The sequence below is a fragment of the Zootoca vivipara genome, chromosome 7 (genome assembly GCF_963506605.1).
Source record: "Zootoca vivipara chromosome 7, rZooViv1.1, whole genome shotgun sequence".
In the NCBI taxonomy this organism is placed as follows: domain Eukaryota; kingdom Metazoa; phylum Chordata; class Lepidosauria; order Squamata; family Lacertidae; genus Zootoca; species Zootoca vivipara.
This window is the reverse complement of record NC_083282.1, coordinates 71,895,625-71,919,288: the sequence shown is the minus strand read 5'-3', so window position 1 is coordinate 71,919,288 and position 23,664 is coordinate 71,895,625. Positions and strand designations below refer to the sequence as shown.

The 23,664-nt window shown below is 45.6% G+C and overlaps 1 protein-coding gene across 1 annotated transcript; it reads right to left on the bottom strand.

Moving 5' to 3' along the window:
* Window positions 1-4,015: 4,015 nt before the first annotated feature.
* On the bottom strand, window positions 4,016-22,254 carry FAM83D (family with sequence similarity 83 member D). The gene is made up of 4 exons (XM_035124279.2): window positions 21,766-22,254; window positions 7,341-7,508; window positions 6,900-7,024; window positions 4,016-5,706 (listed from the first exon to the last, which is right to left on the bottom strand). The coding sequence occupies exons 1-4, from the start codon at window positions 22,228-22,230 to the stop codon at window positions 4,671-4,673; spliced, it is 1,794 nt and encodes a 597-aa protein (XP_034980170.1). The 5' UTR covers window positions 22,231-22,254; the 3' UTR covers window positions 4,016-4,670.
* Window positions 22,255-23,664: the final 1,410 nt, after the last annotated feature.

Genomic DNA, 23,664 nt, shown 5'->3' with positions numbered 1-23,664 from the left:
GCAGCAGCGCGGCCTCGAAGTGCGCGTCACGTGGTCGAGGAAGGCTTTGCTATTGGATGCGGGGTTGCCATGGTTGCTTTAACTCTCAGGCTCGGGCCACCGCCGCCTCCTTCCCAGCCAGGCTGGCTGCCAGGGGAAGAGCGGGAGCTTTGCTTTTGTACGGTGCTGCATCATGAACAAATGCAATGCCTTGCGTGGTATTTGCAGTCGGCTCTAATAAAAGCCCTATCCTGTTGCGCAGTTCTGTGTCCAAAATAAAGGATCAGGCGTCTCTCTGCCGCTTTGCTTCACTTTGCTTTGGTTGCATTCTGTCTTTTACTCTGTTGAGAAACCTAGCGAATTCCAAACGGGCTCTCATTTTGTCCTTTTCACCACCATTTGCGGCGCAGGAGTCCCGTGGCAGGCAGTGAGACTGGCACGCCATGAGCGAGGCACCTAAGAGGCATTCCCTTCTTATTTATAATAATAATAATTTTTTTATTTATACCCCGCCTATCTGGCTGGGTTTCCCCAGCCACTCTGGGCGGCTCCCAACAGAATATTAAAAGCACGATCAAACATTAAAAACTGTCCTAAACGGAATTTTAAGTGCCCTGAACCCGCTTCCCTCGCTGGAGGCTGCTCCCTTCGCCTCCCAAGTTTCCCACGTTGGCTAAGGATGGACATCTGGGAGCGCTGAGTTCAAGTCCCACGTGCAACCCACGCGCTCCTCACCCGGCGCGTCTGCACTGGAAACTGCGTCCCGTTTAACAGGTCCCTTGGATCGCAGCCCGAGGCGCCTTCCCTCTGTGGCACCCGGAGGTGGAGAGGAACTGAGGCTGAGCTGGCCGAGCCACGCCACGGGCTTCAGACGAGACTGAGGGGTTGGGAAGAAGCAGCACAAAGAGCTCACTGAAGAAGTATCTGAAGAAGTGTGCATGCACACGAAAGCTCATACCAAAATAAAAACTTAGTTGGTCTTTAAGGTGCTACTGAAGGAATTTTTTTATTTTACTTCGATCCAGACCAACACGGCTACCTACCTGTAAAAAGAGCTCACTGTTCGGGGAAATGCGCTTTATCCGCATTCAAGTCCATTGATCCATCAAGATTAGTACCACCGACCCTGGCTGGCGAGGGCACTCAAGGGCTTCAGCCAGGGTCACGTCGTGCCCTACCAGAAAATGACAAGATTCGAACCTGGGGCTTTCTGCAGGAATAGTGGGTGCTACTGCATAATGGCCCTTTCCCCAGGCAGATGTGCTCAATACGAGGTCCTTCTTGCAGGTGTGGGAATCAGAAATGGTGCTGCTACAACTGGGCCTGTGTGGCCAAGTTCGCACAAGGTTCAACCAGGGCTTTTTTTTTTTCATCTGGAGCTCAGCTCCAGCACCAATTTCACAGTGATCTCCAGCACCTCTTATTCTAGAAAAAAACCCACTGGGTGCAACTTGTTCCTGGATGCAGCCGTTTAGACAACACGAAGGGGATTAACTGTACTTTTCTCATAAGAGAACATCTCTCAGCATATATAAAGCAAGCAAACATAGAGGCCACTCTTGAATTGTTCTCCATAATATCTAGGCTTAATAAGAGCCTTATTGCATCAGGCCAAAGGGCCTTTAAATTCAGCATTCTGTTCTCACCAAACTAAAGTAGGGCTTCATTAAAAAATAATAAAGTGCAACAGGATTGCTCCAACTATGTATATGGGGGAGTGGTTTCAAACAGTTTCCCAGATTCTTACTTTGCAAGCAACCACACCTCTGGTTACTTCCGTTGTGAATCAGGCATAAACTCACTGCAAAATGAAAGGGTAGCTAACATTGGCCAACATCCACTCAGCTCTGCAGCTTTCAACACTGAAATTTCATTTGAGAACAGGTAGAAAGAGCAACCAGAATTTGACAGACAGATTTGGAACCAGCATAAGTCTAGCCTCCATTCATCTCTTACTAATAACTAATTACTATATTTTGGAGTTGCTTGTTGTCTAAGAATTTGGTCACCTCAAGATATCATAGCCAAATTTTGCATAATGCTTCCTGAGATCAAGGAGATTTATCTATGTTTAGATACAGTTGAATGGCATTTTGAATCAAGATAGCAGACAACCTTTCAAACCTGAACTGGTTTTTTGTTTGTTTGTTTTTTGCTTTCTTAGAATTCCCAAGCAACACTTCACACTAATAATAAACCAGAATGTGCTTAGTTTGCAACAACTCCTGTTGCTAAAAATGCAATTCACTTTTCCTTATTTATTATCTAAAAGCTAGAATTTTGCTGCCAAACCCTCTGCATTCCATTCCAGTCAAATAAATGTGTTGCAGTGTTCAGCTGGTTGTTCATTCAGTCAATTGCACTGGGCTCCATTTAGGAAATGCGCTGTCATCAATCAATGGTGTTCACTTATAGACATGAAATAAAACAGTGCAATCCTATGCTCGTGACTCAGAAGTCAAACTGGGTCAATGAGACTTCGTCTCAAACATTTATGTATGCATTGGATTGCAGGCATCAATAGGATTACAGCCGAAGGCTAATGGAAAAGAATGTTCTAAGTTATTGGCATTTGAAAGGCAAACAAGATGCATCTTGTCTCTCAGAACTAGTTACCATGCAGTACTATTCAGCAGTCTTAATTTTCTCTTCGTTATGTGTTGCTTGTAAGAGCTAGGAAAGATGGCCCTAGATCCAGTGAAGGAATACTAATGTGGTAGAACAATAGGCACCACTTTTGAGAGAGAAACTGCATTCTGTGTGCTGCAATACCCCAGCAGTACAAAATCCTGCAGAATGTTGGGGGCAGTGGAGAATTCAGCTTGTTGAGTATTGCAAGCTTCTAGCCCTTGTGCATGCAGAAATATGTTTGCAGCATGCGTACACTGCCTGCTGAGATCTCATAAACTAAAGAACCAGGCAGAGGGCCTTTTCGGTAGTGGTGCCTGCCCTGTCGAACACCCTCCCATCAGATGTCAAGGAAATAAACAACTATCTGACTTTCAGAAGACATCTGAAGGCAGCCCTGTTTAGGGAAGTTTTTAATGTTTTATTGTGTTTTTAATATCCTGCCGGAAGCCAAGTGAGCGGGGTATAAGTAATAAATAAAAAATATTATTATTATTATTATTATTATTATTATTATTATTATTATTATTTAGAATAAGATTTCCAGGGGATCAGTGTCCCATGCAAGTTTAAGGTCTTCTCATTAACAAGCAGTGCCCAATTTATTGTTATTATTTTCTCCAAAGAAGCCCAGGCCAGCATGTGAGAAAACACAGTAACAAAATGTGCCAGTTAGCATACTTTAAATAAAAGTAACACTAAATTCTAGGCTGAGAATTTGTAGTCTCTTGGCAGAGATTATGTTGGGGGTTATTTTGATGATCCAAATCATGTTTACACAGAAGGAAATCCCACTGAATGTAATGGGGCTTACCGCCAGGTAAGCAAACTGTCAGAGACCCAAAAGCCTCTTTCACCAGAGATAGCTTTCAAGCCTCTCCTACCCATAGCTATTCTCTTCCAAAGTGCAGGTGCTGCCACACAAAAAGATCGATTTCTGACAAGTGCAGAACAGGTGTTATAACTTACTCATAAAAGAAGCTGGATGTACTGGAGATACCTACAGATGTGAGCAGATCCCCTTAGAAACAAAGGACATATGGATTTCAAAGTTGTCTCTTTGCATTATCTGGATGGCCTTGTTCGGTGCATTTTTGAACAAAGTAAAATTTGCACAAAGTAATATTAAATTGGGCCACATTAGACTTTGCTTTCTTCTTTCTTCTGAATTAATTACCCTTGTGGACTGAATAATAAGCTTGGATCTGCATTTAAGTTGTTCAAGTCACTTGGTCCTGAACAGACCCACCTCAAATGGCTGTTAGGGGGGAAATGAAACATGAAGACATTTTGGAGTCAAAGTTGCAACCCTTAAGCACACTTATTCAAATAGAATATAAACTGATGTTTGGTTTGACTCCATATTACCTTTAAAAAAATCCTCTAACTTGGGAAAGATGTGTTTTATTTTTTGGAAATGTTTTATTTTTCAGAGTCAAAATAAGAGTTATATACATAAAAGTAGAAGACAATTAAAATAACCAACAACTGGGAAATTTGCCCTAAGATATGGCCATAGTTGTTGGAAAAGTTACGAGCCACTGAACATTGTCTTTGTCATTGTCTTTTGTTAGCCATCGGTTATCAGGCCATCAACTACAGGGTCATACACTTAAAATATTTTTACGTGCTCCTATATTGGGACCAAAAAAAAGGCACTACTGTGGTTTTTTAAACAATCAAAACAGCTAATATTTTGTCCCTTAATAAAACCAAGTTACCCCATAATTTCTTAGACAAATAAAAAAAGCACTAGAAAGCAAAATTTCTAAGGGCAGTACAGAATTGACCAAGTGTGAAGACTGGAGCACTTACAAGTAAGCCACAAAGAGCAACATGAAGTAGTTTTTATGTGATGGCTACCTTCATGCCGCAAGGTATAATGTGCCTATTGGCTTGGCATTCCAAACAGTTTTTCTCCATGGCACAGCAAAGCCTGAGAAAGGCTTGCAGTATCACAAAGATGGCTGGGCAGCCAAGTTAAACAACAACAACAACAACAACCAACCCAGCAGCATGCCCCGTATGGCAATTATGTGTGCCAGCTCCCACAATCCCATTTCTCAGAAGCAGTCATTTGATGAATACAGTGCAAAGTCTCTGAGGTTTATGAGGCTCGTGCTGATCCGCTGCCTAGGCTTTAAGTTGCACCTCATTGTGCGGCAGCCTATGTAGTTTTCTGCCACGTTGCCCCTCCTAGACAGCATGGAAACCATGTGATTCAGCTTGGACCGGATGACGGAGTAGTGGAATTCCCTCTCCTTGTTCAGCTTGCGGAAATAGTCGGCCCTGTGGTTGGCGGCATAGTCTATGGACCTCAGGGATGTCAGCGAGCCCGTAGAGCTTGCCCGAGAGCACTGGGAAGACAGCGAAGAAAGCGACCGAGCGCTCGATGAAGTTGAAGTGGCCTTCCTAGAAATGGGAGATACTTCTTTAGATAGCACTCTCTGATCAGGAGATGCTTCTTTGGAAATCACTCTCTGTTCAGGCTGCCTTTGATCGGGCACCCTTTGATTCTGGACCACTTCTGCAGCCTCCCTCTGCTCTGTCTGTGTTGTGGCGGTCTTGTACAAAACAGTCGTCTGAGTGCCTGCCATCCTGGATCGAGTAGTGGTCTGGGTGGTGGCTGTTGCTACTGAAATGCTGGTTTGTGTGGCACAGTTAAAGAGGGTGGTGGTGGGCTTCTCTTCCAATGGCTCGGTCTGAGTAGACTGGCTATTTGTCCCCTTAGGGTTCGCTAGGACCTCAGGGCCATTGTGCCACTCCTCATCGCCACTAAGGTGAGGGCGCTTCGCGGTCACCCTCCCACTTTGGAATTCCCTCGCCAGCTCCAGTTCTCTCTCGAGCTTCCTTGGGCTGCTCGAGAGCCTGGCAAACTCCGCTCTCAGGAGGTTATGCACGGTGAAGTCTTTGCAAGGTGCTGCTTTACTGCTCATGTGCTCAGAGGCATCGCTGTTCCTGCAGCTGGATGGCAGCTTTGGGTCGAGAGGTTTCGATCGCGCGTACAAGATGCGGAACTCCAGATCAAAGTGTTCAACCACTTGGCCGGAGAGTAGCAATACATTGCTGCTGTTTAGTTTCCCATCAGTCCATGTGAAGCTACCAGGGGTTGGGGGAGGAGAAAGAGAAGAAGAGTATTATGCTATGATAACCATTCCTTTAAAAAAAATGTTTTATGGCTGACAAATGGACAGAGCAATGCAAATTGGCTGGGGGTTTGGAATTCAATGTGAAATTTTCTGATGGCTGGTTACCTTTTCTTTTCTTCATTAACTCCAACTCAGGGGAAACTAGACCACCTACTCCTCACATTCTCTCACAGCATCAATCTGGTTGTGGTATCTGTTCTGGAACTCAGGCCCTACTTAGCGATTACTTCTGAGTCCAGCCTTTTGCAATGTACATGTGTTTTTGCCTGTGATAGGGCTTGTTCTTTCAAACATGTAAATGATTGGGACACACGTTCTATGTTTGTTTCAACCTTTTTATTTACTTATTTCATTCTGTAGCATTTATATGTTTCTGGGTTTTCTCTTGCATTTATGCTGCAATGTGATAAAATCCCAATAAAAATATTAAGTGCTTTTTTTCTTTAAAAAATGTTTAGGGGTACTCTCATTTTCCTACTCATATTGAAATACTGCCCCTCAATGAGGCCAAACCTAGATTCACAAAATGTTTAGGGGTATGTGTACCCCTGCGTACCCCCAGGGAAAAAGCACTGAAAATATTATTTAAAACATTGTTTCATGGCCTCTTCTTGTTGGTATGAAATAGGTAAGACTGAACTGCTCCCTCTTGTGATACAGAACAAGAATTCATTCCCATTTAAATACACATTTGCTACTTCTTTTTTCTCTCCACAACCCCCACCCCCTCAGTAGAACTTCTGTGCCTTTTTACAGCTTGGCAAGCAGAAATTCAACAGCCGCTGCTTGGACAATCTGAAAGGCCATATGTCACTTCTGCCTAATGAATATATATACATTCCATACTGCCGTGTCTGCATATAAATACAAATCAGGAGTGAAGGGAACTAAAAGCAGCTCAAGAAGACTAATCAATCTCCCCCTGGGCCTTCTTCCCACCCCGCTTCAGGTGAGATAAAACCTTTGTCAATTTCTTAAAGGGTTTGCTGGTCAAGGGGGCATGTTTGTACCAGGGAAATGATGCTTCAAGCACAGGCAATGGACATTTGTCTGTTGAGGCTATAGCAGACTTCCCATCAGACTACACTCTACAGAAGACTCTCAGGTTTGTTAAAGAAATACGAAAGGTATCAGGTAGCTTACCTGTAAGAGCCTGTAGTTACTCTTACACCATCAACCAACATGAACTTCTCATGGACACTCCCAATTATCTTGGCTCCTGATCTTGCATAATAAGTGTTTCCAGTAATAGTTCGGACTCTCATCAGCTGTTAAAAAATGGCACACAGTTTAGGCCAAAATGCCAAGCTCTCTTCAGCCAGGACTGTATCCCAGTGATGGGCCTGATAGAACTGCTGCAGTGAACTAGTTAAGATTTACCACCACCCCATGCATAGCTCCCATTCTGGCTGGCGCAAGGTCTCCAGCCACAGTTTGGATTGGTCTCTTAACTGGGATGTATCAAGGGAACCTCACTTCTGGGTAAAGGGTTTGGCATCCAAATGCATTAGACAAGGAAAGGGAAAAGCAGCTTTGAGCATGAGACTTTTCCACTTGCGAACTTAGAAGCGCCCCACAACTTACATGCTCCTGTTCAGGAGAAAAATCCAGGTTTTTGCACATCTCCATAAAATGACAAAGAAAGGCCTGATCCAGGAGGATGTAGACAGGAATCAGCCTCTTTCTACAGGCTTCCCGGAGATCACTGAAGATGTCCATGTCTGTGAAAGAGTCCATAACTATAGCGATAACCTGGAAGATTTTAAAGAAAGAAAAAATGAATTATAATAAGTTATATTCAGAACTCCAGCTCCCATCAGCCCCAACTAGCGTGGCCAATGGCCTGTTGATGGGCGTTGTTGTCTAACAGCATCTGGAGGGCACCCCAGTGGACGCCGTCCAGACCTGGCAACTTGTTACTTTTAAATTTTCTTGCATAGCATTAGAACAAGGGTGGGGAACCTGTGACCCCCCCCAACCACTGTTTTTGTATTCCAACTCCCATTGGCTCTAGCCAATGTCAGACATGATGGGAGGTATAGGGGAATGAGACCTTCTCCTGGCCATCACGCAATGGCTTTTCCCACCTGCCTTGCCTTAGGAGCCTTCAGAATGGAGTTGCTGCCACAGGCATTATGTTCATGTGTCTTTTGATCAACTGAGTGGAAGACTATGAGTCATGGGGGTGGGGAGAGTGTTTCTGCGAATTCAACCGTGCTTAGTTGGTTTTTGGGGTGTTAATGTTATTTTGTGGATCACAAGTGCTATAACGCTTTGTGAATCTCAGAATAGGACTTCCGTTGTGGTTCTGCTGTTTAGCTTTTTCCTTTTAGTTGTTTTGCTAATAGTCTTTTATAGAAGGTGGTTGTTTTACTGGTGATTTTTAATTCTTTTCCTGAGGATTTGTTAATTATATCTGTGGTTCCCAACATGGGGCACATGCCCCACAGGGGGGGGGGCAATTTGATTTTTAAGGTGGGGAATTTGAGGATGTTATTAACAGTGAATGGCCTTTTAGGCTTCCTCCACATGAATAGGAATTCACTTTTTGAATAATAAGAATTATATGTCACCCGGGGGGGGGGGGAGAGTGAGGATTTTAGAGATGCTTAGGTGGGGCAGGAATTAAGATTGCCGGAAGAAATATCAACAACCTCAGATATGCAGATGACACAACCTTGATGGCAGAAAGTGAGGAGGAATTAAAGAACCTTTTAATGAGGGTGAAAGAGGAGAGCGCAAAATATGGTCTGAAGCTCAACATCAAAAAAACCAAGATCATGGCCACTGGTCCCATCACCTCCTGGCAAATAGAAGGGGAAGAAATGGAGGCAGTGAGAGATTTTACTTTCTTGGGCTCCTTGATCACTGCAGATGGTGACAGCAGTCACGAAATTAAAAGACGCCTGCTTCTTGGGAGAAAAGCAATGACAAACCTAGACAGCATCTTAAAAAGCAGAGACATCACCTTGCCGACAAAGGTCCGTATAGTTAAAGCTATGGTTTTCCCAGTAGTGATGTATGGAAGTGAGAGCTGGACCATAAAGAAGGCTGATCGCCGAAGAATTGATGCTTTTGAATTATGGTGCTGGAGGAGACTCTTGAGAGTCCCATGGACTGCTAGAAGATCAAACCTATCCATTCTGAAGGAAATCAGCCCTGAGTGCTCCCTGGAAGGACAGATCGTGAAGCTGAGGCTCCAATACTTTGGCCACCTCATGAGAAGAGAAGAATCCTTGGAAAAGACCCTGATGTTGGGAAAGATTGAGGGCACTAGGAGAAGGGGACGACAGAGGACAAGATGGTTGGACAGTGTTCTCGAAGCTACGAACATGAGTTTGACCAAACTGTGGGAGGCAGTGGAAGACAGGAGTGCCTGGCGTGCTATGGTCCATGGGGTCACGAAGAGTCGGACACGACTAAACGACTAAACAACAACAGGTGGGGCATGGCCAAAAAAAAAAAAGGCTGGGAACCACTGTTCTATATGACTTATGTTGCAATTGTTCTGTTCTTGTTATTCGTTGTTTGCAAGCTGTTTTGTGACTTGTGTGAGTGAAAATCGGCATAGAAATATAACAAATGGGTGGGGATGAAATGAGCAACATCTGGAGGGGCACCACTCCTGGCCTAAGTATCTCTTCTCATAACCCGGGGGTATACAACAATCCCTCTACCATCACCATCAAGCCTACTGAAGATCCTGAATTTCTGTGTTTTCCCCTGCATCAAGGCGTTCTGCTGTTAATCTCATGCCATGGCCTGAAGAGAAACTGTGGCAGAGTCAACTATCAGTCAATATTTTCCTCCACTCCCTTCCTCCCAGGCAGAGGCTGGGCCATGTACCGGCTTGCTGCAGGTGTTTGTTAGGAAGGCCAACACAGCTTATTAAAAGGATTTGGCATTTCAGATAGCAAAGCCAGGTCTACAAGGTACACGTGACTTCTACCATGTTTTTTTCCCTCTCTAAACGCTTCATAAGCGTTGAGGAAGGGCCGAAAACAGGCAAAACCTTGGGTTAGCATTGCATAGGAATCTCAGGTATTCTCAGGTGCTGGGAGGAAACAATGAAGTGTGCCAGAGATTTTTCAAGCACTGCGTTAGAGGAAGGAAGAAAACATTCTCCCTCTTGAACTGGAGAGCCCACTTGTAAAAGAGAAATCAGGACTTGCCTATAGGGGTGTTGCAAGGACAAAGAGGTAACACTTTCAAAGTTCTAATTGAAACTTATTAAATTGTAGCCCCCATCAGCACTCAGTGCTAAGGGCCGTATCCAATGCAATCCCTCCCCAGAGTAGACCAAGTGAAATTCATGGAACTAACTTATTTTTATTATTTTTATTAACCTGCCCTTCACCCCAAAGTCTCAGGGTGGATTACAACATCAAAGCACAATGTTAAGAACAGTTTAAAACAATCTACAGTCACAGAAATAAGGTACCGGTAAGTAAAATTTTTACACCTGTGTCAAAAGCCAGGGTAAGAAGTGCATCTTCAGCATTCACCAGAAGCTGTACAGTGATGGTGCCAGACACACCTCTGAAGGGAGGGAGTAGCTTAGGGGCCACCACAGAGAATGCCCTGTCGCCCAGGCATCTTGGTTGCAAATGGCAAAATGTGCCTGGCACCTGGCAATTTTTGAACACTGGCAGCAAATGGCTCAAGGATAATGGATATGAATTCTGAATTACGTATACATCTCACAAACGTGTGTGTGTGTGTGTGTGTGTGTGTGTGTGTGTGTATTCACATTAACTGTTTTTGTCAAAATGCAAACAAACAGTACTTGTTGACACATGGAGATACCTAGGATTCCTAAGAATGTGTGGGTTTAGCTTTGAAATATGACTGGCTGTTAGAAAACAATCATGAAGAGCTCATTTCGAGTAATCACACACTCAGTCTAAAAACTGTAATAAGATCATCTTCATTAAGCTTCTTTATCTATGGAACCATATGACAAATTTGCCAGTGAGACAAGACCTTACTCTTTGGGTTACTGGACAAAAATAGTCAAAATTAGTTAATAAATTCTAGATGTTCTGCCTCTTCAGGGTCACACACAGGTGAATGATCAGAGGACAGTTTTTCAGTGTTAGCCTTTGGGCATGAAACAAGACTTATGTGCCATATTTTTTGTTAGTTGACTTTTTTTATTTTCACATATGATTAAACTAAATCATAAATACCAAAACATGTACAAGTCACAACTAAACAAATGTACCCAATATAAAAACAAAATAAGCAGGTTATAACAAAACTATCAGTGAGGGGAAACTTAATACAATGCCACACCTTTAAGATGTAACCACGTAAAAAAAAAAAAACGCCAAGGGACAAAGCATTTAATAATCTATGTGCTTGCAGAGTTGAGAACGGATCTGTCTCTTCCTAAAGAAAGCTATTACAACATATGAGAAAACCTAGTATCATAGCCAAATCCTCTTGAATGCAACTGCTGGTGCTTGCCCATGTTTCGTCTTGTTGGTGTAATCTATGGAACCCAACCACACTGCAACTAACTTTTCTTTTACTGTGACCCCTTGTGACTCTAAGTTTGTATTTCCATGAGTGCCATTTCTCAGACCACAAGATGTCAATATTCTGTGTTAGCCTCACACAAATCTTTCCAGAGCCTTGCATCTGTCAGCAAAAGGCTGATTAATTCTTTATTTTTTTCAAATCTTTGTTGCCATCTGACCACAGGCTCTACAATTGCAGTTGCAAGGATGGCGCAATATTCTGTCTGACTATTGCCTCCATTTCCTTAAATACCCAACACCAGAAAACTTGACTTTGGGGGCAAGTTCTATGCAGCTATTTAAAGACACTGGAGTCTTGTCTTCTTGCCTTACTCAGGAATGTACATACTGTACAGCTATCTCCTGTTCACGTTGGCTCAAGAACTAGTGGCAGCTAAGTCCATTGCCAAGAAAGGAGGAAATTTGTGGCTTTGGGGTGTTTCCGACAGCGCAGTCACTGAATAGAAGTCGCAAGGCTAAATTAGAAGTGCAAATGTTGACTCACCTGTCACCAAGCAATATAAAACTGTTTCTATTTAATTAGTGTCATCTCCCTCACTCTTTAATTATATTTCATTTGATCACTTTAAACCCTTCCCTCTGGTTGGACCGTGAATGACCTTTTAGATAAAAGCCTTCCTACATGAGTTAAGATTGCATGGTCCTCTATTCCACACACCTCACTCCTTTCAATTAATGTCACCAAACAGAAGCTTCTATAGAGTTTCTGCCATGCTAGTTGCCTGACCTGTAATGTGTTCTCGATCAGCAAAGACCTCACACCCTCCTCCAGTCACCGAAACCACACAGTTTTATCCTCCCCAAACGGCTCCTCGCCATGTCATTTTCCACAAAGCTCAGCTTCAAGACTATGGGGGGAAACCCACAAGTAGTCCCATTTCTTGAGGCAAGGATATAGAGAGTCTCCGTTTATGGGAATGAGTTATTCCAGATTCAGAGCTCTAAAAGGAAAAAGACTGTCCACTTTCCACTGTTAGGTACTAGAAAGAAACGTCTGATCTGCACTGACAGCAGAATTAAGTCCAGAGGTAGTAGACAAGCAGACTGCAAGCAGGAGAACCTTTTTTTAAAAAAAATCCCACATTAAAAACAGAACTCCCTGCTGAAAGAGGAAGGGTCCTAGCTGACCCTTCTGTTCTGCAAGTGTTCTACTTGCAGGGAAATTTTGTTTAGTTTTCCACTCTGGTCAGTGACTGAAATCGACTCATTCATGTTCAGTTTTAAGTGCTGGAAACATTCAGGAATGCTATCTCCCACCTACTACCGTATCTGAATCTCTTGTGACCAAGCTACTGTACTTGAAAGTTCACCTCCTCCCACTTACATCTGCCCGGACCATAAGGTCTTTGTCAAAAGCTCATCTTGCCTAAAGAGATGCCTTTTTGGTGGTGGCACCCCTCTTATGGAATGCCCCCCCAAGAGGCTCATGTGGTACTTACTTACATAAGGTATTTTCAGAACGAGGGGAATAACTTTTTAGTTTCTCGTGCCTTTCAGAACCATGCTTTAGTACTTGGAACATGATAATTCTAATTTTTTTACTTTCTTTGAATTTTTGTAAGACCCACCATGAGGACAAGTGTTAATGGAGTGGTTAATAAGATACATGAAATAGGTGGCTCGGTCTACTCTCAATAGCTCAAGTTCCACTCCACTACATGTCAGGTTCTAATCAAAGCATCAAAAACCAACATTCTAAAGCAGGGGTGGAGAATCTTTTGGGCCCAGTGGACCAGATCATCCTCTGTCCTCACCCTATGGGCCAATTTTGGCAAGCAGGTGGGGCAACTCACGTGTCAATCACCTGGTGTCATTGAGACACGTGCCAGGCCAAATTTGGGGTGGAGCTTCACTGATCACCTGAACCATGGGGAGAGGCAGTGGAGGTCCAGAAAAAATACCACCTTTATGAACACTCTCTCCTCAATCTCAAGGATCTTTTCTCTTCCTCGGCTGGTTAACTCATCGCAACCCTGTAATTTTTATTATGATTAGCCTCATGCTGCTATTGAGCTTTTTCTAAGCTTAATAGCAGAAAGGATGTGTGTGGAATTTCCATTAGGATGCTGGGAGAAGGAGGGAAGATTTAAGTATTTCCTCATCCATTGATACCCATTGTGTTGCTCAGCTGACTAAGGAACAGCTGAGTGTGGTGAAAAGGAGGCTGAACTGCAGAGTGGGGGGGGGGGAGAGATACCATTTTTTCCTAGAGCCCCATCCTTCTTCCCATTGCTCTGCTGATCAGTAGGGGAAAATGTTGTGGGCCACATAGCATTAGGCAATGTGCTAGAAGCAGCTTGTGGGGGTGCAGATTACACATGTCTGAAGTGCAGGTGGGGGGTGGGGAATACAGTACATGTTTCTGGGAGGCTATGCATACTGATCAGATAATGTGTTTATTGCCTGGAGAATGTACAAAATGCTGTTGAGATGTGCATCGTTCTGCAAGGCCAGTTTGACAATTCTGCATCATGGCCAGAGAATGTGCATACCTCCTTCTTCATGGATGGGTGGATGATGTGCACATTCTCCATGATGCCTGGTGAATGTGCACAATGGTCAATGGTCATCCGTTCAACTTACAGTTCTCCTAACATATCTGTTTCTCTGTCTTCCTCTTCTAGCTAGTCCATTCTGATCTCCCTCCACTCAAAGGTTTCAGTCACTCTGCACTGAGTTAATAATATAGGACTGGATTTGGGGTTCCTCCTCTTAGAGATTTTTCCTTGCAGATCTTTTTTTCTAGTTATGCATGCTTTTCCATCTACGCACAGCCTACTGCTACCTCTCTCTCATGCATGGTATGGTTTTGGGTATTTAAGAACAAGCAGAGGAAGACTCCACTTGGTATTAGTACATAGATGTACTAATATTGCCTGCAAATATGGAGGTTCTATTTACCTAACAGTCATTGCCAGGTCCACATTATTAAAAAGGGATCTAGTTTGTGATCTTTGAGCTGGCAATACCCCAAAGCCAATTAAGTATTAACCATAGGGATCAAGCATAAATGAATTACATGGATAATCAATTTCTCGGACTCATTTATATAGCATTTTGGGAAGTACTTTATTTACTGTATTTCAAAGACATAATCCCACCCTTCAACACACATCCTCTCTGTGTAGACAACATGTCCCATCCCCCCCAAAAGGCTGAGAGAGCACACACAGAAATCAAATGGCAATTATAGTTTCCTCCCATCTCCTGTGTATGCATAACAAGAGTGTCGCTCTTTCTTGCCTGGCATTTCAGGAACTTTAATCACTTGTTTATTTCTCTTATCTGAGGGTGCATCACCCTTTTGAAAAATCATTGCACTCTTCTCATGGCAAAGAAAACAAGAAAACAAGAGAAGCATCTGATCCTGTTTAAAGACAGCTGGATTAAAAAGGTCACCTGGAGGCACTGCAAAAAAGGCACGGAGCCAGCATCTGTACTAGACATTTATTTTATGTTTTTAAAGAACTCAAGAATAAAAAACCCTAGAGCAGTTTTTTATACTGAGCCTCTTCAGTGTATGATAGTTGCAGCCACATATTTCAGATTTAACAGGCACAAGTGTGGACTGCAACTAAAAGTTGCAGCATGGAATGCTGCTATTCAGAGTTCCAGTTGGCTAGGGCCAGATTTTCCACCCAACCTCCAACTCCTGTTTCCCCCCCCCCATCATCAGTTAGCACTGCAAGACCACTAAGCATGTTCAGTCCTTATTGGGGGAGGGGGTCTCCTTAAGGTTTTCGTAATTCTGCCAATATTCCCAAGTCTGCTGATACGACCTTCTTGTACACGCTTGGCGGCCTAGTCGTATATAGGATTTTGATCAAAGCAGAGGTTTTCCAGGAAAAATGTGTTAAACACCTGCTTCTCTGGCCACCCTCCAAGCCATGCAACCACAAGTAGCGAAATTAACAGAACAACCCCACTTGTTCATACCGGCGACCTCTCTAGCCCAGTACCCTGTTTCCTACAATGACAAGTGAAACACCTACAGGAAGTCCACAAGCAGGAGACAAGTGCAAGAACCACCTTGTCCCCATTGTTCTCTAGCGACTGGAATTCAGGGACACGCTGCCTCTGGTTGCAGAGGCAGCATATCGCTGTTGTGATCAACAGCCATCAACAGCCTTATCCTGCATTGACTAGTTGAGTCCTTCTTTAAAGACACCCCAGTTGGCAGCCATCACCATCTTGTGGTAGCGAATTTTGTAGTTTAACTATGCACTAGTTGTACTTCCTTTGGTCAATTCCCAGTTTCTCACCATTCAGTTTCTTTGGACGACCCCAAGTTCTAGAGCAGGTGTGAGGAACCTCTGGCCCTCCATAAGTTGTCGTTGGTCATGCCTGTTAGGGCTGATGGGATTTATAGGTCAGCAACATCTGGAGAGTCATAGGTTCTGAAATGTTCTAGAGCAGGGTTTCCCAAACTTAGGTCTCCAGCTGGACTACATTGATTGTACTCCAGCTGGACTACATTGATTGGACTCCAGATTGGACTACAACTCCCATCATCCCTAGCTAGCAGGATCAGTGGGCAGGGATGATGGGAATTGTAGTCTTAAAAAAACAGCTGGATACCCCAAGATTGGGAAGCCCTGTTCAAGAGAGGGAGAAGTGATGCTACTTTGTGGCTTTACCAAGAAGAACACAGGAGATCAAGTGATCACTAGTGCTGTGCTGCACCTGACATATTTGCAAGGCAGTACAGAGACTATGCAGCTTCAGAGGTTGGAGTAAATAACACCTTTTCACCAAGCAGTCTATTTCTCCTTTTAAACAACGGGGTGCTACTTCTGATCAATTTAGGACAAAGTTCCCAAAGTACAGTGTGCATTACATGGCAAATTAGTGGGTGTTGCTTCTCTCATGGTTAAACCATATGTCACATGCCTTCACAAGTTATCATTGCCCCAGCACCCTCTTTAGGAGCAGAGATTCAAGAAACCTGGGTCATATTCTGTGTAGTCCACAATCTTTAAAAGGCTAGCAGAGCAGGGGTTAAACCCATTTTCTCTCAGAACCTCTAAGGGCCAAATAGCCTTGCATAAGATACTACTGTATAACTATCAGTTACAATGCATACATTTCCACAACCCCAGTTGTGTATTATGGATATTTAATTGTGCACAGAAAGCAGAAACCTCTTAGAAGTCACCTGTAATTGATGTAGTATTACACCTATCAAAGCCAAAGAAGTTTCAAAAGAAACTTAGAAGCTTTATCTTACAGTGCCAAAGATATCTCCAGTGGCTAGACTTGAGCAAGAAAATAAATTTCTTCTAAACCTAGTACTGTATTGGACAACTTATAAATGTCATCAGGCTTCTTATACAAGGAACAATCTTAGCTGAACACCCTGGTGAGAAGCAATTCAGCAGTCACCCTCTTTGAATGATTCATTCTGAACAGAATTAGCAAAGCAACTAGAGCCTCGAAATCTGTAATGCTAGCATACCTCTCAAAGTGGCAGGCCATCAGTTTTAAGGCAATGATGTCAGAGCCCAGCAGCTGGAAATACTAGTGAAGTGTGCACATCCTGGTATGTACCAATTTCAACCCACCCATTTCTAGGTGTAGCCTCCATCAATGCTGCAGAAGGCCACAGCAATGGGAAGAACATGCTACACAAGCTAGCAAACTTAACTGGCAGACAACTGATAGCCAGGCCAGAGCACCTCCTGGTAAGGCGGAGACAGCCCGTCAGATGCCTCAGAGGCAGTGCATGGGTCTCAGATGCAGCTGCCGGGCTGCCTCCACCTTCCCTGTCCCCCGTTTCCACCTGGCTGCCTTCAGGTGGCTCCTTTGAACTTCTCCCTTGAGGGGAGCGCAGCAATGAACCCCTCAATGGAAAAGTGTGATGGAGCCTACACATCCAGTGGTGGAGCTTCATGCCCTAGCACTGGGGTGGGGAGAGCAGGTGGGGGGCCTTCTTTAGCAGATGTGGCACCAGGGTGCAAATATCCACCCAGCGCCCCCAAATTACCACAGATGGGGAGGCAAAGCTGTGCACTGCCAGCCATCGGGGAGGGGGGGCGCAACTCTCCCCCAGGCCGCTGCGGGAGAGCAATCCCCACAGAGACTTGGGAGGGAAGTGCGCGCCCGCCAGCCATATGGCTGGTGAGGCGCAGCTGGCAGTCGTGGAGGGAAAGGGGAGGCAGCCGGCAAAGCTGTGCAGCTCCCCCACTCGCTGGGGTGCCCCTGAGCACCCTGGTGCGATGCACCACTAAGCCATTTGGGAAAGATGGCTCTACGCGTGTCCTGGGGGCGTGGCATGAGTCCTGCGGGGCTCCCAGCGCAGGGGAGCAGCTGCGATGGCACCCTGCTGGGATTGCACTGCCGGGAGCAGTGTGCTCCCCACACACTCCTCTTCCTCCACCAGTGTACACATCCCCAGCTGAGCAGCTCCATGCAAGCAGGAGCAAGGTCCTGGCTCTCCCAGCTGGGGAGGAGGGGCTTGCACTCCCCAGCTGAGCAGCGATCCCACTCAGACTTGTTTACGGCTTACTAAGAGTAGGTATGTCAGTACTGCACAGGAAAAGAAGCATTCATCCACCTAACAGCTTGCTGGTTTGCATCACACTGCAGTCGTAAATCATGGGAACATACCCAACACGAGAAAACTCACTGCTAATTATTGGCTCTACACAATACTACAGGTATCTCTGGCTTCAGTATTCTTAGCTCAGATTGCCACCCAGTACTTCAAAATTAGATCACTAGACCTCTCCCATGTCAAATATAGCCTTGCTGTATGATGCAGGACAACGCTGCCAGGTGTCGCTTGTTTGCAAAGAGTCTTGACCCAGAACCCTATTTTAATATAGGTTAAAAGACTCCCGTTCAAACTGCAAAGCTATTGTGATGTATTGTTGCTGAAAGGGAAGTCATGGAATGATGAAGAGGGGGTGGGTGGGAGCCAGAGTAGTTGCTATGAGGAGTTGGAGCAACTCCTCCCTTGAGGAAAGATTACAGCAACTGAGATTTTTTTAGTTTAAAGTCAAGAGGGGACCTGATAGAAGTGTATACAATTATGCACAAGGTGGAGAGAGTTGATAGAGAGACAGCTTTCTCCCACTTTCGTAGTACTAGATCTCAAGGACATTAAATGAAGATGAATAGTGGATGATTCAGAACAGAAAAAAGAAAGTACTTCTTCCATAGTCAAACTAGGTAGTTTGCTCCCACAAGGTGCAATGATGGCCACCAGCTTGGATGACTGTAAAAAGATCAGAGAAATTAATGGAAGATAAGAATCTCAATGACAACTAACCAAATGTCTATGCTCTTATTTCCACTGTTGGAGGTAGTAATACCAGTTGCTGGGAATCACAAGAGGCAGGGATGGGAAACTAGTAGGCAAGATCCTTGTTTCCCTACCCTGTAGGGCCAAATTCGACTGGTGGGCAGAGCCAACTACTGTCAATCATGTGATGCCGAGTTTGAAGTTCCAACGGTAGCACAAGGTGGGGCTACTTGAAAGCCCTTTTGCAAAGAGACTCCACACTGCCCTTCAAACCTTTTTCTTAAAAAAGTTTTAAGCACAGCACAGGGTTGTTTGCAAAAGGGCTTTCAAATAGCCCCACACTGCGCTTTGGCTGCATGTGTTTGTTCTCTGGAGGGGAAGAAGTGTGCAGAGCAAACTGAGCAGGACTGAACCAGCTGGTGAGTGGAGGGTTGAATTCTGCTGGTTGCAGGGGTTTGCAATGTGGTAGCAAAGCAGATCTCAACAGGACTGAGCTGCACCCATCAGCTAGTGATGTCAGCTGATGGCATTGTGCCCCAAGAATGGCCTGCAGGTCAGAGGTTCCACACCTCTGTTATGAAAGAGCAGTTGAAGCAGGCCTTCCGAATCTCCAGCTTAAAGCCTCAGCTCAAGCACAAGCTCAACTCATAACTGGACTAGTTTACTGGGTTGTAGTCAAGGTAATAAATATCAATGCATCTGAAGGGTTGTGTGTGCATGGACAGAAAAACACCAAGGACTCCAATGAAGACTGGACGTCATACATCAATTCAAAATAACTGCTCTCTTCCATCTAGCACAGCACACTAATTGGTATTGGCCAAATACTCCCCCTCATTCCACTTCACAAAATGGATGTGAGATGTATAATGACTGACTTGATCACATATGTCCCAAAGCATGAATTTTACAAATAATTTTGTTGGATTTCTAACTTATTCCTCCTAAATTCAGCTGCAAGAATGAAATTCACATGGATGAGGAATGAAAGAGAACACCTCTCTTTTAAATCAGAACCAGTGAAGGCAGTGAAGGCCCTGTGTGAAGGCCTGGAGGCGGTTGGAGGATGGGTGGCGGCTAATGGATTGAGGTTGAATCCTGATAAGACAGAAGTACTGTTTTTGGGGGACAGGAGGCGGGCAGGTGTGGAGGACTCACTGGTCTTGAATTGGGGTAACTGTGCCCCTGAAGGACCTGGGAGTCATTTTGGACTCACAGCTGTCCATGGAGGCACAGGTTAATTCTGTGTCCAGGGCAGCTATTTACCAGCTCCATCTGGTACGCAGGCTGAGACCCTACCTGCCTGCAGACTGTCTTACCAGAGTGGTGCATGCTCTGGTTATCTCCCGCTTGGACTACTGCAATGCGCTCTACATGGGGCTACCTTTGAAGGTGACCCGGAAACTGCAATTAATCCAGAATGTGGCAGCTAGACAAGTGACTGGGAGTGGCCGCCGGGACCACATAACACCGGTCCTGAGAGATCTACACTGGCTCCCAGTACGTTTCCGAGCACAATTCAAAGTGTTGGTACTGACCTTTAAAGCCCTAAACGGCCTCGGTCCTGTATACCTGAAGGAGCGTCTCCACCTCCTTCGTTCTGCCCGGACACTGAGATTCAGCACCGAGGGCCTACAGGCGGTTCCCTCATTGCAAGAAGTGAGGTTACAGGGAACCAGACAGAGGGCCTTCTCGGTAGTGGCGCCCACCCTGTGGAACGCCCTCCCAGCAGATGTCAAGGTAATAAACAACTATTTTACATTTAGAAGACAACTGAAGGCGGCCCTGTTTAGGGAAGTTTTTAATATCTGATGCTGTACTGTTTTAAATATTCAGTTGGAAGCCGCCCAGAATGGCTGGGGAAACCCAGCCAGATGGGCAGGGTATAAATAATAAATTATTATTATTATTACTGCATAATGGTTACACCTAGTTTGAGGTGGTATTAAGGTCGTACAACATCACACTGTCATAGCTTTTATCTGGCAGTGCATCTCATGCTGGTAATTTTTTAAAAAATGTGCAATACTAAAACTAGAACAAAGTGTGAAAAAATTCCAAGTGCATCAGAGTCATCCTGTTCCAACGGCCAGCATGGGCACCTTCAACTGTAAGTTATGCAGCGGTTCTATGGTATTCATTCATCTATGGCAGTCTCAATTTTAGAGGTGAAACACACACACACACACAGAGAGAGAGAGAGAGAAGAGCAAATGAAAGACTGAGAACCAACATCTAGGGCAGGGGTAGGCAACCTAAGGCCCATGGGCCGGATGCGGCCCAATCGCCTTCTCAATCCAGCCCGTGGACGGTCCAGGAATCAGTGTGTTTTTACATAAGTAGAATGTGTGCTTTTTTAAAAAATGCATCTCTGGGTTATTTGTGGGGCAGAGGAATTCATTAATTCCCCCCCCCCCCAAAAAATAGTCCAGCCCACCGCATGGTCTTTTCTGAGGGACGGACACTGAAAAGGTTGCTGACCCCTGATCTAGGGCATTTGGTCCATCCATTGGGGCGGGGGTGAGGTCCTTTGTGTTATCACAGACCCCCTCAGCCCAAAAGATCAAGTAACCATAAGAGGTGTGGTTCCTATATAAAAAATATTTTAATTAGCTAGCTACATTTTGTCCCACCCCCCCTTCCAAAGGGAGTTCGAGGCAGCATATATGGAATCCAATGTAACAAAACGTTAAATACTCAAAATAGATGCCACTGTGGGGAACAAACAGTTCCACAGGGAGAAATTTATGTGGCAGCCCCTAGCCTGAATGGGAGAAACCCATTGGCGGGACCACAAGCAAGGGTCCCCTGTTATAGAGAGCCTTCACTGTAGTATAATGGTTAAAAGCGCTGCTCTAACACCCGGGAGATCCAAGTTCAAATTCCCACTCAGGCAGGCCTTGTCTCTCCTACTTCAAAAGTCTGCTGTGAGAACTTGAACGGGGAGGAAGAAAGTCAGGTTTGTCAGGCCTGAGCTCCTTGGACTTTCGTCCAAGTCCTTGGCTGATTTAAGTTTCCAGATACCGCGCGAAGGCTTCATATCCACATTCCGGGGCCCTGACATAGTCTAAGGAACAGCTGGGAAGTGTTGGAGAATCTCCGAGGGAATAGGATCGGGGGCAATCGGTCGTTCCTCAGGATTCATTCCCATGCAGCCGCGGCTAATCCAGTCAAAGCCCCAAAACAGAGCTGCCGCTGCTTCCCCTGCACGTCTCTGACTCACCTCCCTGGCCGACCGGATCTGCTTGCGCACCGCCTCCTTGCAGGGGTAAATGGTCTCGCCAAAGCTGGGCTGGAAGTGCGCCTCTACCCGGGTGAGCCCCCGGTAAGAGCCGTTGACGAAGGCCGGCCAGCCCAGCTCCAGCACAGGCGGCTCCACGTCGGACTGCACCGGGAAGTAAGTGAGAGACGAGCAATCCAGAGAGGAGTTGGGGGACTGATCCGAATTCTCGTCCGCGCCCAGCGGAGGCACGGCGGCGCGCAGCACCGCTCGGATCTCGGGCTCGGAGAGGAACGGGCGCAGCTTCTCCCGGCGCAGGAAGGCGTGGAAGGCCGGCCGGCCAGCGGCGACGAGCTCCTCCAGCGCCAGGCGCTGCGCCTCGCTGTAGACCTGTGGCGGGCTGGGGTCCCACAGGGTGCGGAAGCCCCGAAAGGGCGCATCGTCCAGGCACTGCGACTGGTTCGCCATGCGGGCAGCCGGTGCCTCTCAAAAAAAAAAAAAAAAAACCACGACGCGTTCCCGGGGGACTAAGAGGATGCCAAACACTACGACGGCTTTTATAGGGAGTTTGAAACTAAACTCGTCCCCGCGCCTCTGCTATTGGCTGCAGGTGCGAAAGCGAGTCTCTGGTTGGCTGCGTTTGAAGACCTTTTGCCAATCGCATGGCGAAGAGGGGGAGGATTTCGGCGGCTGCAGCAGTTCCTGCCTCCCGTAAGTTCTTAGGCGCAACATGTATCCATTCATTTCGCCCGGAGCTTGGGCGCGGTGGGAACTGGGCTCAGACGGGTAACCGCTCCTGCGCTGCGATCAGGTAGGTAAAAGGCAAACTGCGGCGTCACCTGGATCCCGCCGGAGATAGAGGCTAATAATACCGGTAATAATAATCTCAACCTTTGAGGCTGCGTCCGTGCTTGAGCGCTTTTCTCTATCCGCAAAGCAAGTAGACCGCCAGCCGAGTTGCAGCGCTGAGCCTGGCCATGTTTACTTTGACCGAAGCCCTGTTTAATTCTATGGGGTTTACTCCCAGGTAGGTAGGGTCAGGCCGGCTCCCTCGGCCAATAGCGCGAGATGAGCGCCGCAACCCCAGAGCCGGTCACGACTGGACCTAATGGTCAGGGGTCCCTTTGCCTTTACCTTTAGGTAGGGTCAGGACTGCGGCAAATTCGCACTAAAAGAGGTTTTGGACAATTTGGAGACAAACATATTACAGCGCAATCCTGTATATGTTTACTCACAAGTAAGCTCCCCTACCTTCAGTGTGGTGTACCGCCTGGTAAGTATGTGTAGGATTTCTACCTTGGCCAGCAATGAATTTACCAGGGTCTTCCTCTGAAGGTAGCAGGACTTATTTTTGTGGCATTATACCACAATATATCTTTAAGGTACCACAACCCTACCCTCTATCCTTTTCAAGATGTGATGGTTATTAGGTATTTGTGTATTTTAATCTGGAGGTTCTGATTTACTTCCCCCAGCTTTAGAAACAGGAAGCTACTTTATACAGTAGTCAGGCCATTTGTCCAACTAGCTCAGTCCAGCAGAGGAGAACCTTTGCTGAACTGCAACTCCCATCAGTCCTTGCAAGCATAGCCCTTCGGAGGGGCAAAGGTTCCCCACACTGCGTTTACACTGACTGACAGCTGGGTTCTCCAGGGTTCTCTTCCAGCTCTGCCAGGAGAAAACAGGGATAGATCCTGGGGGCCTTTTGCATGCAAAGCAAATGCTCTACAACTTTGCTCTGCCTTAATTCTTTTTGCATGCAAGATGGTCAAATTTTTCTTTTTCTTTTTATTTCTGAAGTATATTGTCTGTTCTAGCGCATCACATGGATGTACTGTATGTTGCACACAAGTTGACTTCTTGATGGGGCATCAATCTATAGCAGCTGACGGGGTACAATTA

What these genes read in the sequence shown, in the direction of transcription:
- FAM83D (XM_035124279.2), bottom strand. Translation starts at nt 22,230, where the DNA reads ATGGCGAACCAGTCGCAGTGCCTGGACGATGCGCCCTTTCGGGGCTTC. An exon ending in AGATCCGGTCGGCCAGGGAG is followed by an intron (nt 7,509 to 21,765) that starts GTGAGTCAGAGA and finishes AAAATCTTCCAG; the next exon opens with GTTATCGCTATAGTTATGGA. An exon ending in TTTCTCCTGAACAGGAGCAT is followed by an intron (nt 7,025 to 7,340) that starts GTAAGTTGTGGG and finishes ATTTTTTAACAG; the next exon opens with CTGATGAGAGTCCGAACTAT.